This window comes from Embiotoca jacksoni, unplaced genomic scaffold (assembly GCF_022577435.1).
Source record: "Embiotoca jacksoni isolate LCO1_2020_lvr unplaced genomic scaffold, fEmbJac1.0.p SCAF_26, whole genome shotgun sequence".
Lineage (NCBI taxonomy): Eukaryota > Metazoa > Chordata > Actinopteri > Embiotocidae > Embiotoca > Embiotoca jacksoni.
The window spans coordinates 5,041,988-5,059,074 of record NW_027185377.1 but is presented as its reverse complement, the minus strand read 5'-3'; the positions used below and the strand labels follow the sequence as shown (position 1 = coordinate 5,059,074).

The 17,087-nt window shown below is 40.2% G+C and overlaps 3 protein-coding genes across 3 annotated transcripts; 2 read left to right on the top strand and 1 right to left on the bottom strand.

The window, feature by feature from the left end:
* Nucleotides 1-377: 377 nt before the first annotated feature.
* LOC138204880 (5-hydroxytryptamine receptor 3A-like) lies at nt 378-6,251 on the top strand. Its single transcript, XM_069160438.1, has 10 exons — nt 378-417; nt 1,019-1,185; nt 1,839-1,883; nt 1,988-2,097; nt 2,832-3,001; nt 3,154-3,311; nt 3,930-4,140; nt 4,262-4,441; nt 4,873-4,938; nt 5,253-6,251. Exons 1-10 carry the CDS (start codon nt 378-380, stop codon nt 5,573-5,575), a joined length of 1,470 nt encoding a protein of 489 aa, XP_069016539.1. The 3' UTR covers nt 5,576-6,251.
* A 1,365-nt stretch (nt 6,252-7,616) lies between these two features.
* Nucleotides 7,617-12,966, top strand: lrrc59 (leucine rich repeat containing 59). Its single transcript, XM_069160245.1, has 8 exons — nt 7,617-7,794; nt 7,960-8,079; nt 8,206-8,265; nt 9,091-9,249; nt 9,920-10,024; nt 10,119-10,191; nt 10,539-10,730; nt 10,856-12,966. The coding sequence occupies exons 2-8, from the start codon at nt 7,978-7,980 to the stop codon at nt 11,137-11,139; spliced, it is 975 nt and encodes a 324-aa protein (XP_069016346.1). The 5' UTR covers nt 7,617-7,794; nt 7,960-7,977; the 3' UTR covers nt 11,140-12,966.
* Nucleotides 11,686-17,063, bottom strand: nat9 (N-acetyltransferase 9). The gene is made up of 6 exons (XM_069160246.1): nt 16,892-17,063; nt 16,473-16,582; nt 16,111-16,251; nt 15,888-15,947; nt 15,592-15,686; nt 11,686-15,480 (listed from the first exon to the last, which is right to left on the bottom strand). Exons 1-6 carry the CDS (start codon nt 16,966-16,968, stop codon nt 15,331-15,333), a joined length of 633 nt encoding a protein of 210 aa, XP_069016347.1. The 5' UTR covers nt 16,969-17,063; the 3' UTR covers nt 11,686-15,330.
* Between the last annotated feature and the right edge of the window lie 24 nt (nt 17,064-17,087).

Here is a 17,087-nt window from a genome sequence, read left to right as displayed (position 1 = left end):
GGAAATACTGTACATCAACAAATCAACTGTGTAAGAAAAAGAAGAATCATGTAAAAAATGTATGACTTGGAGTCCATATGCATCCTCTTTTCGTTGATGCCGCCTTTTAAATCACCTACACTATATCTGATGTGTGTATCTGCCCACTCTGCGGCAGACATCAGTGGTTTCACATCTTTCCTCCATTTGACGTTTCAACCGCTTGATGAGTTAAAAAGAAAAAAAAAAAAGAATAATGGGTTTGCTCCCTCGGTTTGCCCAGCCTACTTCCTGTGTGAGGAACTGGTGATTTTGCTGCAATGTAGTATTTCTGGACAGCGATGCACATTTGCTGCATGCACCCCTCACAGACTGGTTTCTCTCTCAGGTTTGCTCTCATGATGCTGGCTGACTTCTTCTTTCTGCTCCTCCTCACAGGTAAGGTTTTCTGCTTGTACTCTCAGTGTCCCCGTTGCTCTGGATAATCCACAGTGTGAACAGCTGCCGAGGAAATTATCTCACTGAAAAACTAGCGTGGCTCATCAATAATATAAACCCAACCCACAAAAAGAGATGGAGCCGTCTGGTAATATGATTGAAACATTTTACAGCTTATCATTTCATTAAAGAGGGACGTGTGAGTACAAAAGTTCAGGAACTGATTGCTGCGAATGAATAAGACTATTCAGCTGCTGGCTGCTGGTTTTGACTCTTTTTGAGATCCATCTCCTATATAAAGTAGGAGGTGGATCTCAAATAGAGTTTAAACTATAAACACATACTGTAGTGGTTGAGCAGATGACTTCAAATGCCTGCAAGCATCTGCACCCACAAGCTCCAAAAGTTATTACAGACATTTGTGTAGACGATAAGAGACTTATAAAAAAAAATCCTTAACTTAATGTGATAAATTCAAAAGCAGTGCAAAGCTAACACGCAGTTAATCCCTGAAGCTGAAGAAAATCAGCATGTTTCTGCATTTCTTTCTGTTTAATGATTGTTCATCTTTCTCATAGTGAATGTGTCTTCCTGTTTTCAGCAGTCGACGGGGAGTCCTCAGAGACAATCTGCAGCTATCAGGATGTTTTAAAATACCTGAACTTGACCAAAAACAACGAGCTGTTCTCCATGACCCGTCCTGTCCAAAACTACAGAAAGCCCACAACCGTAACGCTGGAAGTTTTGCTATATGCCATTCTAGATGTGGTAAATTAACTTTTGGTTTACGTATTATTCAGATATCAAAAACCTGACAAATGATTTCAATTAAAATTGGTAAATTTGAGTGGATATCTGCCACATAGATTGAAATAGATTTCCTGGCATTTTTTAATTTTGCTGAACAGTTTTCGCTCTTTATCCAAATCTAAGAAGCTCATAGAGGGAAAAGAAAATGCTGTGGTGGAAATCTGTGTGCTTGGATTAATACTGTAATGAATTCACCAAAATACACTTTGGGAATCCGCAATCAAGAATAAAAAATGCAAACTGGCAAACAGAAGAACAGACAAGGAAAAAGCACTTTAATATTCTATGGCACAAACACGACACGATGCATTTCAGGAATGTTTCTTTTAGAAAACAGCCTTTCTGGCAGGAAGTTGGAGGAGCTTGATGCCACTCTCTGAACTATCCATAAAGCCGAGCAGACAATGTGGGTTTTATTTAATCAATAATCTACTTTATCTTAAACTACACATTTGAAGTTGTTTGGATTTTCAGCAGGCATCGCTGCCTCTCACAGCGTGATGTTCGAAACCTGTTAAGGTTTATTTAGCTGTGACAGGCATGATTTCATGGTGCTGCCATGTTCTGTGGCCCAAACAGATTTTCACACGTTTCTCTTTGCTTGTTTGTAGAAAGAGATTGAGCAGAAGTTTGTTCCGTATGTTTGGATATACTTGGTGAGTTTTCTCTTGAATTTGTCTTACTCCTAATTTCTTTCTTTGTTTCCTTTTTCTTATTTTTTGGATTATATTCCTGATTCCTCCCCTGTTTTCTTCCGTAGAACTGGCAGAATGATTACATTAACTGGAATCCTGATGATTTCTGTGGTATTGATAAGGTTTCTCTACCTACTCAAGTTCTGTGGAAGCCAGATCTCACTATTGCAGAGATGTAAGTGTAATTGTGCACTCATGCACTGAGACACACCATAAATACCAAGACACAAGTTAAGACTTAAAATGAGCCTTTCTATTATTTTATTTCCTGAACTTAAATTTTTTTTTTTTTTTTTTTTTTTTTAAATCCAGTCATTGACTGGAGTCTTGCAGAACTAGGGGTTTCAATTTATAAATTTTGTTCTGACCCTTATTTTTTATGAATTGAACTTCTTATGTGATGCGTAGACTTGAGTTATTGCTTTATTCCTCTTGTGATGTCTTGTTTTGTATTTTTTTTTGTAAGTGTGTAATTGATGAACTTGACACCAGGCGTAAGAGCAAAAACTAGCTTTACTCGCAAAACGATGGTTCAAGGTTACAAAAATCACACTAAACACTTTAAGAAGGAACAGGAAAAATCAAAAACCCAGGTGTTGTCCTAAACAAAATCCCGAAGCTACATGGAGCCAAAGGGGAGCTGGAAAGCAAAGACTTTCTGGCAATTTAGAGACGGCAAACTGGGAGTATAAATACTGCGGGGCTGATGAGGAGAGAGGAATTAGATGAGCAGAGGGGCGAGGAAGAACACATGAGGCGGTAGTGTCAAGTCTGAAGAGACATAAAAGGCAAACAGAAAAAACTGTGACATTTGTTATTTGATGGCTCGTTATGTTGCTGCCAGTGTTGGTGTACTCAGTCTAATAGAGCTGTAATATTGACATGCGTGTTGGTTTATACGTCATCCAGGACAGAAGAGGACAAAGCGCCTCCGAGTCCTTATCTCACCATCTCCTTCGATGGAGGAGTCCAAGTTCAGAACGACCAGGTGTTGGTGAGCACCTGCAGGATGCACATTTACGCGTTCCCCTTTGACACCCAGAGCTGCAACCTCTCCTTCAAATCCGTTGTCCACTCTGGTGAGGACCTGTTGTGTTCCTGTGTGGTTATGTTTGTTTGTGAGTGAGTGTGCATGTTCTGAAATCACTCTTTACGGTTCAGTACAGCTTCACCACATGGCGTAAATTCCTGCTTTGAATTCTCATGGTTTCATTTTTCTTCCTGATTTCAGCCAACGAAATAAAGCTCGTACATCACTTGAAGTCTACAGACGCCACTGAGTGGTCGCGTGAGGTGATGCGGACCCAGTCCGAGTGGTTGTTCATCAACATGACGATCACTAACTTTACTTCCGAACTTGGCTTTGAACGAGACATAATCGTTTATACTGTAAGTTATTAGTAACTGTAAATTACAGGTTTTTTTTCTAGTATTTTATTGAATTAAAGAGTAACTAAACACTTGACAGAAAATCTGTGCTGCACTGACCCCCGTTTCAAACCTGTACCTGCTCTGACCCCCAGCAGGCACGGTTGGCTGCGATCGTAACATTTAAGGACCAGTGTGTAGGATTTAGGGGGATCTGTTGGCAGAAATGAAATATCATATTCAGAACTGACAAGAAATGACAAGCCGAATATTGGGTATACTATGTTCTTTGTCCTTATGTCTTCGATAATTTTTTGGTTCTTCTGTTTATTATCGTTTCAACCTTTCCTCTTTTCCAGTTTTTTTTCAGTCCCTCTGTGATTCTTTCCTTTCTTGCTTAAAGTGATCTAAAATATGAAAATCAACAGAGGTACGGGTAAATGGTAGGCAATCAAACACTTTTCTACTTGAAAGAAAATGGACTTTTCCTTCTTAACTCCAGAACAGTTTCTTATAAGCAGATTAGTGTAGATAAGCGCAGTTACTGTAGATTGAGAGTTGCAGGGTCTGACCATCTAATACTTCAACATCTTTCAAACAGAAGTAAGAGGATCAACCAACTGAAGCAATATTTTACAGATCAGCATGAACAGGAGGCCTGTCCTCTACATCATCAACTTCCTGCTGCCTATCTTCTTCTTCTTGTGTCTGGACTTGGCCTCCTTCCTGATTTCTGACAGCGGGGGCGAGAAACTCAGCTTTAAGGTCGCAGTGTCGCTCGCCGTCACAGTGATGCAGCTTATTCTCAAAGACATTCTGCCCAGCTCGTCAGACAGGGTCCCACTTATAGGTAAAGATGACAAAAGGCCCTTTTACACAGAGTAGTGTACAGCTGACTGACACCAAAGTTGACAGTTTAAGAGGACATCATGGTCAGCATCGTTAACCTCCTGTTGATCTGCCCCCCTCAGCCGTCTACTGCATCGGGATTTTTACACTGATGCTGCTCAGCCTCTTGGAAACTATTGTGGTGATGTATCTGATAAATAAAGACTCTGCATCACAAGAAAATGAGACAGACGGAGACAGAAGCCTGAGAGAGGACAGCAGGGACAAGCGGGTCAAAGCCAGTTTCCACATCTGTGAAGGAGGTGAGATTTAGAGAAGAGGAGATTTTTATACTCTATATGTTTATGTTGGAATCTCCAACGATAAAAAAAATATATATCTGCAGCCTTTTGCACCAGCTGAATGTGAGTTTTATTATAACTTTGAGTATAAAGTTGATATCACAGCAACTGCTAGATTGTAATCAGTCAGTTTATGTACATATATAGGAATTCTTGACTCGACCTGGCGTGAAGGAGGGCAGATCATGCTTACGGGTGAATGTCACATCTGACAGAGACAAACAAAGTGTCTGTCGTTGTGGTTTCAAGGCAAAATAAGCCAATACCATTTAGTTGTTTCTATGGTGTCCACCTTTAGTTGGTTTACGCTTGGTGTTCTGAATGTTCTGAAACAAGAACATTGATAATATATATATATATATAATTTAATGTGCTTGAATATGTCCCTCCAGAGGAGAAGAAATGGACTCAATGTGCGTCCATCTGTGATGTGTCTTCAGATGAAACGCCAGCTCAGCTGCTGAAGGTTGGCATTACACTGCACTTTAAATTTTGAGTTTACTTTAGCCTAATAAAGGGTTAGTCTGACTAAAATTTTAAACAACAACAACAACAACAACATATTTTCACAGTGTGATCTTACTATGTAGCCATTGACGTAGCTTTGGTCAAGATGTTGAAATGTGTCACCCCAATAGTACGTTGGCTAACTCAAAAGCAACTTAACGGAATTACAACTCATCACTGTCAGTATACTACACACAAAATCTGAGTGTCAGATTCATCAGCTGGCTGTTATGTTTGGTTCATAATCGCACTAATTAATAACAGTCTCTGAAATCACTTTCTCAGGGCAGCAGCACCCAACTGACGGAGGAGCAGCTTTTCTTTGCAAAGCTCTCAGATGAGCTGAAGGAGGTGGTGAAAACCATGACCGTGCTCCTCAACAGCAGACAAGAAGAAGTGAAGTCAGACTACTGGACCAGAAAGACCAAAACAATCAACAAAGTTTACCTCGTATTTTATATCACAGCTGCTGGTCTGTTTTTAATATATATGTTTTTCACGTGGACGCATGCCTCCAAAGTGAAAGTGCAACATAACGGTATAAAAGACCGAGACCTCTCGCCTTATTATCACTGGCAAGATATGTGACTTTGTCGCTTTGAACTATGAAAACAGAAAGCAATTGCAGCATCTGAAATTTGCATAAAAAAAACAGTTTAATATCAGATTTCTTTAAATTGCCAGTTCAATATCGAAACATACAGATATACACAACAACTACTGTAAAAGTGAGCTTTTCTCCATATTAGTGTCCTTCATCGATGTGCAGATGGCTGTAATGTGATGTGTGTATGGGTGGGGTGGTCAGAGTCATTTTGTTTTCATTACTGCTGGTCATGTGACAGCTCTGTTCTTCATGTCTAAACAATTTTTAAGAGAAAATGTGGGTATTTATGTCGGCGTACACTGAGAAATGTGTGTTTCATAGTTCGTATTATACATCAGTAATAGTTATTAGATATTTATTAAGTTCAGAAGGAGAGGGAAAAATGTGAATATGCTGACCTCGCTGATGGCACTCTCTTAATTTGTCATTATTGGTATATTTCTTTTGTAATTTAAGGTGTGTTGTGTTAGTTCCGTGATATGTGACCAAGTTTAATTTCTTACTATTTACCTATTTAAGAGTTGTGGCATCAGAACTGTGTAGATGGGTGTTGTCCTTCAGTGCTGTTGACTGCATGTCTTGTAATCTGCTGCATGCGTTAGCCTATGACCTCAATCTGATTGTGTTACAAAAATATACCAATTAGCATCTTTGATATGCACAATTGTAATGTTCAATGAATCAAGAATAAAGCATAGAAATTAAGGCATGTGAGAAGCAAACGTGTATCACGTAGTAGCTCTTTCTTTTTCAGTGTAATGTGATGAATGTTTCTGTGTTCATCAATTCTGATTTTCCTCATGAAATCTTATCTGATGAAACCAACACTACATTCGTGAACGTTACAGTTTATTAGAGAGCTGTTTTAGGAGAATGTAGCAGCAAAAATCTGGTAAAATTACACTTTAAAATGCTGCAACTGAACACTGTTTAACACTAAGTGCTGTGAGTTGTGGATTTTAATGTTATTGCCTAAGTGGAGCACTTTAGTTTGACTATAAAAATGCTTCGAGTACATTAGTTGCTCCAACGCCAACGCCCATACATCTCTTGATGGCTTTTTGGTGACCACAATTATTGCATATAAATTCAGCAAGCTGGCTTGATTTCTCATAATTGATAAACTGCTGTCTCTGAATTATTCATCGAACCAATAACTCACACTTCTGATCTTTGATTTGTTTGGCAATTCACTAAAAGCATAACAATTATCACCAACTATGTATTTTTGCATAATTTTTTAATAAATCATCATAGCAGTATTTATTTTAAAAAGTAGTGTTTGCCATAAAAATCATAATCATAAAACACTAAAACAACGCTTGTGGGGAAGGGATTTTAACTGCAATTTTCTTATATATATGAAAGTTGCCATTTTCCATTTATGTATTTATTATGCTAAATAAGCCAAGCAGAAAAGGTGTCATGCTCCAAAAATGATTAAAATAATTTGTCCTGACTTTTAAAACTTTGAAATATTTAATCAATTTGACCTGCAACATAAAATGTTAAAAAAAGAAGCTCTTTGTGAGACCAAGTAGGTTACTAGGTTAGGTTAGGTTAGGTTAGGTTAGGTTAGGTTAGGTAGTTACTTTATTAATCCCCGAGGGGAAATATTTTCGCTACAGCAGCATACAGAAGCAATAAGATAATAATATAAATAATAGAATAAAATAATAGAATAGAATAGAATAATAGAAAAGCAATAAAATAACAGTAAATAGCAGTAAAAAATATAAAATATAAAATGCACAGTATATACAGTACAGTATATATCAATATATATTATATACAAACAAACCAAGACACACAGTCAACAGTGTTATTGTTATGTGATGGATTTTGCCAGAGGTGAGTACTATGTGGACGTTTTAATTAAAATGTTATACTCATTATACTCATTATATTTTATAGTTAAACTACTAATATTCTCCGGCTATGTTTTTTTTTTTTTATTGCGCTGTTTCCGCCGATGCTACAGGGGGCGCTGTTTGTTTCAGCGTCTCCGCGCTGTCGCTCAATCAGTGACGTGGATTTTCATTGAGGCAGTCAGTGCTGCCACCAAAAAAAAAAAAAAACACAGTGAACGTTTTCACAGCTTTTTCCTCTAACTTTACTTTCAAATTTACAAGTCGGAGTACTTATTTCTCTCCTTCGTCTGTCACACTTGGTGACAGTTTTGCCGCAGCTTTCGTAACAGGTGAGTGAAACGTGAAAGTCGCAGTGTTTCCTGAGCTCTGCTGGTCTAAAATATCTGCAATGAAAAAAATAAAAAAATAAAAAAACAACCGATTAAATCGGTTGAAAAATCCTCTCATCTCGGTGTTTATGTGTCACAGTTGTTCTGCCGTGTGTTTTCTCACAGTTCACCACAGACTCCAGAATGAGTAAAAACAGCAAAGTGTTGAACCTGAAGGATAAAATCAGTGGTAATGAAGTGGACCTGAGCCTGTGTAACCTCACTGAGGTGCCAGTCAGAGAGCTGGTAAGTTTCTCATCGTCTCCGTTTTGTGCCCAAAAATATTGCAAAAATTGGGTGTTTCTTCTTAAACATCAAATTGCATCTGACACATACTGTGATTCCCCCCCTCCCCCCCCCCACCCCAAACAGGCCTTATTCTCCAAAGCAACTGTTGTGGACTTGTCTTGTAACAACATAATCTCCCTCCCTGTGAGTATGAACGCACAAATCCCAAACAGATGATTGATCACCTTTAAAGGTGCATTATGTAAGATTTAAGTTCTGTCTTGTAATACCACTTTGTACATTAGGGGGCGATAGTGAGCCACTATAGCGATTTTTACAGCCTGACACGTCTGACAGGTTGGATGAATTTTACGTATTCTTGCTCTGCGCATAGTTAGTGGTTGCGATTGTTGTTTTCTGGAATTGATGACTGTAAAGTCAGACTGTGTGGATTGATCAGTTAAGTCTGTAGTTAATGTTAAAGCTTCGTAGATAGATAAATAGATAGATACTTTATTAATCTCGCAAGGGGAAATTTTTTTCGCTACAGCAGCATATACTAATATAGGACAAAGCAATAAAAATGACAGAATACAAAGTGGAGGTAGTAAAAAAACAATAAATATAAAAAAAAAATTAAAAATGCACATTGTATACAACTTGTATACAAATAAAACTAAACAGCAGACAACACTAAACATTAGTTCTGTTATTAGGAAGACCATTTTCCATTATATTAGAAACTGTGTTTGAAAAATGTGTTTTACTCTTCGGGGGATTGGCTTGAAGAAAGTTATGTCCATCCGTGTTTCTTGAGAAAACTTTAGGAACAACAAGGTTTGCTTGTCTATTGACATCCTGTTTCTACTTTTAATTCACCTGTTTAAATTTGTATTTTGTATTTTTCTAGCCACTAATGTTCAGCAACATTAAACTCCCCTGTAGGCTTTTGCATCTTCGTCTCTATTCTGAACAAAGTGAGAACATCAAGACTGATGTGTGTCTCTTTAAATGGGTTATTTCATGCAGCCAGAGTTCTGCAACCTGACCCACTTGGTGAAGGTGGATCTGAGTAAAAACCAGCTGATCTGTCTGCCAGACGACCTTGGGAACCTGGTCAACCTTCAGCATCTGGACCTGTACAACAACAAGCTGACATCCCTGCCTGTCAGCGTCTCTCAGCTCAGGGTGGGTGCCCACGTTACATTTGTATACACCGTTCCTGGTGGCATAAAGCATCAGTGTCTGTCCAGCTACTGTCAGCTGCTCACACTGATCAAAAGATTTGGTCCCATACAAATAGAGCTATCACAATGTTGAAATTGTGATTCATTGTCATCCAAAAAGTTGCGATTTAATTGTCTTTTTCTGTTCATTTTATGACGCTATTATCGTAAAAGCCTAATCATTGTTTAATGATGCACTTTATAAAGAAAAGGAGCTGTTTATTTGGCATTGAACATGAAATTGAAAATGTAACTTAAACATACAAAGCCTATATTGAAAAATACAAATAGATAACAGGCAATATCAGGCACCAGTAATCAAAATAAACAACGTATTCTGGTTTATCCAACTAATCTTCTCATTATTGATTAAATCATGGCAGAAGAAAGGGGTCAGAACAAGATGATGCCTTTTAAAAAAAAAAGTCGATCATCAAACAGTGAAACTTGATGGGAAAAAATAAAGATTTTTATGTTAGTTTTATTCAGCTGTTTTTGCACAGATGAATGATATATTAGAGATATTTTAGCACTTTGTTCTTGTCAGTTGTAAAACATGCAGTCGGAGGTTCCCTGGTTTCGTTTTCACGTCTGGCTACTTCAGCTCGGTCTGTGTGTGTGTTTGTGCTCAGAGTCTGAAGTGGCTGGACCTGAAGGATAACCCGCTGGAGCCCGTCCTGGCCAAGGCGGCCGGCGACTGTCTGGATGAGAAGCAGTGCAAACAGTGCGCCTCCAAGGTGACAGAGAGACACGCCGTGATCCGTCATCTACTTTGTACATGGTGTTAAAAATGAAAGCATCCAAAACTAAAGGTCATGTTATGTTTTTCAGGTTCTGCAGCACATGAGAGCTCTTCAGGACGAGGTCGATCGTGCACGAGAGAAACGCCTTTTAAGGGAAAAAGGTGAGTGTCATGACATTTTTTTCACTTAAAAGTAACAGTTTTTTTTAATACTGACATATATCTTTTTACCACGTGTCAGTCAGAGTCAGCAGTGTCTCACAACTTACTTGTATTCAGACAATATTTACCGTCTATTTAAAGTAACTATAAGTCAGATAGTATAGTAATAGATTAATTAGTGAACTTCCCCAACAAAGGACACTGAAAATCACTACAAAACTAAAACTTGAATAAAAATGAATGTAAAAGTCAAATTTCCAAAATGAAAGTCCTTTTTATGGACGAATGTGAGGCTGATCTTTCCGACTGAATCTCTTCTGAACACATTTCCTTCATCTGTCCCGCAGAGCTGGAGAAGAAGAGGGAGGCGAAGCAGAGGGAGCGGGAGGCCAGAGAGAAGGAGGTTCGCAAACGGGAGAAAGCAGAGGAGAAGGAGAAGAGGAGGAAAGAGTACAACGCTCAGATGGCGGCCGTGGCAGCGCAGGAGCAACAGAAGAAGAAGAGCGAGGAGAAGAAGAAAAAGAACGGACAGGCTGCAGGTGGGATGTCCATGTTTTGAAGATGATTACATTCAGCCTACGAAATGCTTATTTATTCACTCGTTTCCCTGCAAAAACTCTGATTTATTTCATGCGTCTAATGTCACACGCTTGTTTCATCTCAGCGGATAAAAAGGTCGTCGTGGAATCGGCCCCTAAACCTCGCCGTTCCCTCATTGGCCTGCTGTTTAAGCACCTCCTCCTGCTGCTGCTGGGATTGGCCGGAGTCGCCGCCGCCTGCCGGCTGACCAACCTGCAGAAGGAAGCCATCTGTGTGCCGATCAACGTCGCCGTTGACGTCAGCCTATCCTGGGCCAAAGAGCAGGAGGTCGTGGTCAGACAGCTGGTGCAAAACCTGTCGTCTGCGGCGAAAGAGCTTCTCGAATCCACGCAGACGTCCAAGACCTAAACACTGGTATGCCTCCATCGCAGGTTTTCCACTCTCCCCTGTGAACCCTGGGATTTTTTTTTAACACGCTGAAATCATGAATCTCATTAAAATGCCTGCATCCCCTCGCCCTGTTTGAGGTGCTGAGAGGTGAAAAGTCTGTACAGATAGACGAAGGGGGAGGGAGGGGTGACAGACAGACAGACAGATGTGTTCAAATCATCTTAAATTCCTATGGAATTGTTGTCGCTCTTGTACCCTCTTTGTATTACAGCCTGTTTAAAAAAAAAAAAAAAAAAAAAAAAAAAAAATATGTATTGGTCTTAAATGCCTCCCCGTCGACCGCGTTTTGCACTTTGACCAGCCGCCAGCTCGGTTCGTGTTGTACGTGTGCATTTCACGGAGCGCAGGTCGTGTTCGAGGGCCGCTCAGTGAAACGTCAGGTGACCCTGTCTGTGCTGCACCGCAGTGTCGAGTCACGTGTCAAGCTGCCAGTCAGAGTTGTGCGTCTGCCAGTGTTAGAATTGGCAGTCTGAGCATGTGCAGTGAAGGCTGTGGGAATGTTAAAAAAAAAAAAAAAAAAAAAACTCTCCCCGTCTTTGTCGTGTCACATCAGTCGAACCTCACAGCGAATACGGACCGTCTGGGATGCAAACTAGAGCCCAACTGATATGGAAGGTTTTTATCTTAGGAGCAGATACAACAATAACACAAATGCCAAAGATGCATGAGCAAATTTTAATTGTTTGTCCACCAGAGAGCAAAACGTCCTGCTTGGTACTTCCTGTTTCATGCTCACAACTCTTTAATTTAAAGGATACTTGCACAATGTTTCGTCTTTTTATTTTGGCTCCAACGAACCAGTTATTTAATTATCAATCTTTAGATTCATTTGATTATTTTCTTCATTGTTTAATCCAAAAGTTAGTGAAAACATTTTTCTCATCACTACAGTTTGATGTGATGTCCCTCCGAGTTTGCCTAAAACCCAAAGATATTCAGTTTATTACGATTTATGGCAAATACTCAAATTGGAGAGGCTTCAACCAGAGAATGATTGGCATATTTTTTTGCATGAAAAATCAAGGATGAGCAAGTAAAAAAAAAACTAGAGAGATCAACTAATAAATTAATTACATTAAATATCACTTGATAAAATCATGTAGAAACTCTCAAATATTGTTATGTGAATTGCTCTTTAACATCCTGTATCACCGTTCCTACTACACTTTAATGAAATGATTTTACATGTCAGCCCGGCGGCTAGAAATCCCGTCTCCATCATTTTGCAGATGACGCTGCCGTGTTTCAAGCTTCTCGGTGTGTTTTTCCTTTTTCCCTACCGTCACTGGCTTTAATTAATTTCTTTACAGTCTGAAGAGGAACGAACAGACTCTTGAAACTGGAGAATCCGTATTTAAACTGCATTACCAACAAACAAGCTCCGGAGCTTTGACCAAAATAAACATCCAGCGACGGTTTCAAGAGTCGAACTGATTTCGTACCGCACAGATGAAATGTACCCCGTCGTTAAAGGGTAAAAACACAGCAGCAACATTTCCAAAATTATTCACTGATGTACAGTACACTCTTCTTTAAAGTTTTTTTTTTTTTTTTTAAAGTAAAAACAGCGCTTTGTTGTTTTAAAATTGCAGCAATTCAACTTTAACCCAGATTTTCGAAATCTTTCTGTAGTTGATGTCAAACTCGCGGTCCAAATTCTGAAATGCCTTTTCTTCTTGAAACTTCCTTCCTTAAAAAGCTGCCTTTGCTGCACTGGTTCTTGTACCGCTGTGTCCACGCTTAAACATTGTCTGCATCATTAAACGGCTATGCACTGCAACAAATATTTGACTGATGTGTTTTTAGTAACGGAAGAATAATGGTGGTGGTGGTGGTGGTGAATTCACCTCGGAGCCAGGAAAAGTCTCTCAACCAGGAACAGATCCGTCTTAATAAATGTAAAACTTTGCCTCTATGAAAATACAGGATTAAACATTTAGGTTGTAATTGAATTCTTGAGGTATCCGAGTCACTCCGAGGTAAATTTATCAGCTGCTCTGGAGGTCTCGATCATCACATGAGCATCATAAACAGAAATCCGAGCACTTTAATGACTCATCTTACACGCTGATGGTGATAAAGATCATGTGATATGATCGAAAGCTCCAGACTGGGCCTTGTGTTGAGATACTTGGCCGTTCAAAAAGCGAACTTTAGTCTCATCAGGTGTCTTCTAGTCTGCTGGTTACAATGACTCTGGTGTTAGAATAGAAAATATTGTTTTTCTTCTTTTAAAGATGAACTGACGTAGAAACATTTACATTAATTCGAAGGAATTATTACTGTTAAGAGCTCAGCTCCACAAACACAGATGACCCGAAATTGGAAACAAATCAATTTGTGTGATGAACGAGATCCATTTCCTGATCGTCGTCAATACCGCAAACATCACCGTGAATGAGCTCATCTGGCGACTGTAACTTGAGATCTTAAAGCACCTAATGATGATGGAGAGAGAGAGGTGTGTGTGTGTGAGCCATTCACCATTATCCTGATGAGACTTTCAACTCGTATATTTGTACATAAGTAGTAGAAAACTGGGGTTTACGACGCTTTCAGGGAAACATTCAGGCTTCTGCGATGGTGCAAGAAAGACTGACTGCAACACAGAAAATAAAAAATAAAAAATGAACTGCCGTTAGAGCAAATTCACATTTCTCGAATCCCAGAATCTATCTGATAGATAACATCGAGGTGCCTGCGGAGGCGGTTTCATCACCAAAAATGATCAGGATTCATCCAGTCTGGTTACATAAACTTTCACAGCAGTTCATCCAAACATTATTTCATTATTTCCATCTGGATTATAGACAGTCTGACGTGGTAGATGGAAGTGGCAAAAAAAAAAAAGTGAAATTATTAAAGCACTAACCTGTTAAAAAAATAAAAAAAATCCTGTTTAGTTTTCTTAGGACCTGATGCTTCAATGAGAATTAATCAGCATCTCACACGGCCTCCATAAATAAGAAAATGTCCGCCTGACAGGTGAAACATACAACGTCCTCATAAAGATTTTACATGCTGAACGTTCTTGACTGGAACTGGACCAAATGACACACTGAGGTTTGAGATGATTGCATTTCATCTTCACTGACGGCCTTTTCCGGTTTTCGACGAGAAAAATTATGGGAAATGAAGCCGACTAATGCGGCAATTAGGAGCAATACGAGACTAAATGCGCTCCCGTCGTAATGTACCAGAGATGCGTTTCATTCGGATTAGTCTTTATTGGCTGTGAAACAGAACATAGAAAAACGCTTCTCTTTCCTGATTTATTATTATTGAATGTCATTTTAGGTTTCAGAATACATTCATATTTTGTGCACAAACAAAACTGACAAGCCGAAAATCAAACGCTTTTCCTGTTCTTGAATGCGACTGAATAAAGTCCTGATCCTGGTCTCTTCTGAAAGGAAACTATTTGGAGTTTCGTAAGATAGTCCGGCAGTAGTGACGTTGGGATTTAAATGGTTTTCAGATGTTGTTTTTTTTAGTTTGTCTAAATTGTACGCAGCCACTTCCGCTAGAAACCCCACGACATCGAACACCACAGGAGTTCTCAGTTCTCTAATTTCTCTTCGGCATCACAGACAAAAAAAAATCCTGCAGAGAGAAGCCAACACCTGCCTGTAAAAACTGCAGGCAAGCCGGCCGTGTGGACACAGGAACACGAATATGAAGTTATATATGAACAGCTGACTGGCTCCGTCTGAAGGTAACAAAATCCATCTTCCGGCATGGATATTATTGCTCACTAATTAACACAAAGCAGTCATCTGTTTGCAGATTAAAGACTACGTACATAGTTCACTACGCATGCTCCTGTTGGAGGATGTATTCCCGTCAAAGGGGAGTTTTTCCTTCCAGCTGTCGCTCACGTGGGAATTATTGCATCACACAGCTGTGTTGTAAGGACTTTACTACGTTCAGAGCCCGGACAGGATTTAATTTAATTAAGTCCAATTTAATTCAACCGGCTATAAAAGTTGAACAGCGGGATGTTGTGATATTCAGGCCTACGTTGTTCCAACGCGAGACGCTGCACAAACCAGCCGCGTGTCCCCCCCCCCCCCCCGGTTTACCTCGCGTGCAGAACGATCAGCTTCACAGCCGGAAGTCTTTTAAGAAGCGATTGAGCAGCTCGGCTGCTCACGGCGACAGCAGGTCGCGTCTGCAGCCGCAGGACTGTCTGTAGTCTCTCTCCTTCACGTGGGACGCGTCGTCCCGCAGCTTCGTCCGGACGGAGTCGTCCACCGTCAGCTCCAGGGTCGCCTCTTTGAACACCTTACACACCGACACCTGCGACACACACACACACACACACACACACACACAACAGCGACCGTTGAGTCGTAGTTTTCGGCTTCATCCCGTCACTTCACACGCGGCGAGCTGAAGTCGTCTCGTCACCTCCTGGAAGCGGAGCTTCTTGAACATGGCGATGCTGACCTCGTTGTCCAGCCCGATCTTCGCTTGAAACTTTCGGACACTGAGTTTGGAGACTCCTGGTGGAAGAAAACGCGCTGATCACCAACACACAAACTTCCCCTCACAGATCGTAACCAGTGTTTCCTCCAATGTTTTCTATTCTACAGTGAAGCATGAAGCTTTTTTTTTTTTTTTTTTCCATATGTGATCAAACATTTAACAGATCTTCTGTTTCCCTGCTGCACATAACACCTGTTTGACTTTAATCAGCTGCTCACCGTAGCTCATCATCATGCGTGTCACCTCCTTCCCGATGCCTTTGCCTCTGTAACTGGGCTCTATTTAAAAAAATAATAATAATAATAATAAATGAAATAACTAAACTAAACAACTGAATGTTGCTGAATTGTACACACATATACAGGAAATGGTTCAAATGTAAACACAAAAACAAAGTGCAGGTTGACTGCAGGTCGTTTTTATTGTCACTTTGTGCATCACCTGCTATCATGATCTCCAGCTCAGCCAAGGACGTGTCTGTGGGGTCAGTCAGGAAGATGTTGACATCTCCCACCATGCACTGCTCCTCCTGGACACCGGGGTCCGCCCACCGCTGCTTGTCCAAGACGATGAACGTGCACTCTGGGAAATATGAAAAAATTAAAAAAAAAATTGCCTATTGAGCAAACGAATCTAAAGGATGGGTTTGAAAAAATACCATCTTTTTTTGTTTGTTTGTTTTTTTTCTCCCATTTTTACAGACCGAGAGTTATTTCGATTCTGCAGAGCTGATAAAGGATTTGTGTCGATAATTGTCATAACAATTGTCTCTTCAGAGCGTTTATTGTCGTGTTGTGTCTCACTGTCGTCATCTTCCCTCCAGCTCTTCTGCATGTCGTACTCCTGCTCCAGGGTCAGCGGCTCGGAGGCGGTCAGCTGCTGCAGCTCGGGAGACTTCATCCACTCGTGATACCTGAAAGAAACGAAGTGGATGTTTCAAGATGAGACTTCAAGACTGCTGATGGCGAAGTGGGGTTTTTGATTCACAGCTTCTGATGTGCCACCGAGGGAGCAAAAAACAAACCAAAAAAAAAAACTGCAATTCCTGTTGAGGTAATTCTTCTTGTTTACTTATTCTGCAGGCAGATATTTCATGTGAACCACATCTTCTGCCTCACCAGCAGAGGAATAAGTGAAAGAAAGCAGCAGAGAGGTAAAGAGACAAAGTGAGAGGGCGAAGAGGTTCCCCAGGACTGACTGCACCAACAGCTGTTCGGGTTACCTGGGCACGTGGTTTGCGTTGTAAGGAACCAACACGACTGCGTGTCCCTCCAGTAGAGTGTTCTCGTTTATCTTCATGGTGCCAAACCCAGATCAAAGCTCAAAATGTGACTAATAAAATAACTTTAAAGCAGATTCACGTTTGCAGGACTTCCGTGTTTTCTCTCGGCGGCTGAAACTGCGGCTGCGCTCAGTGT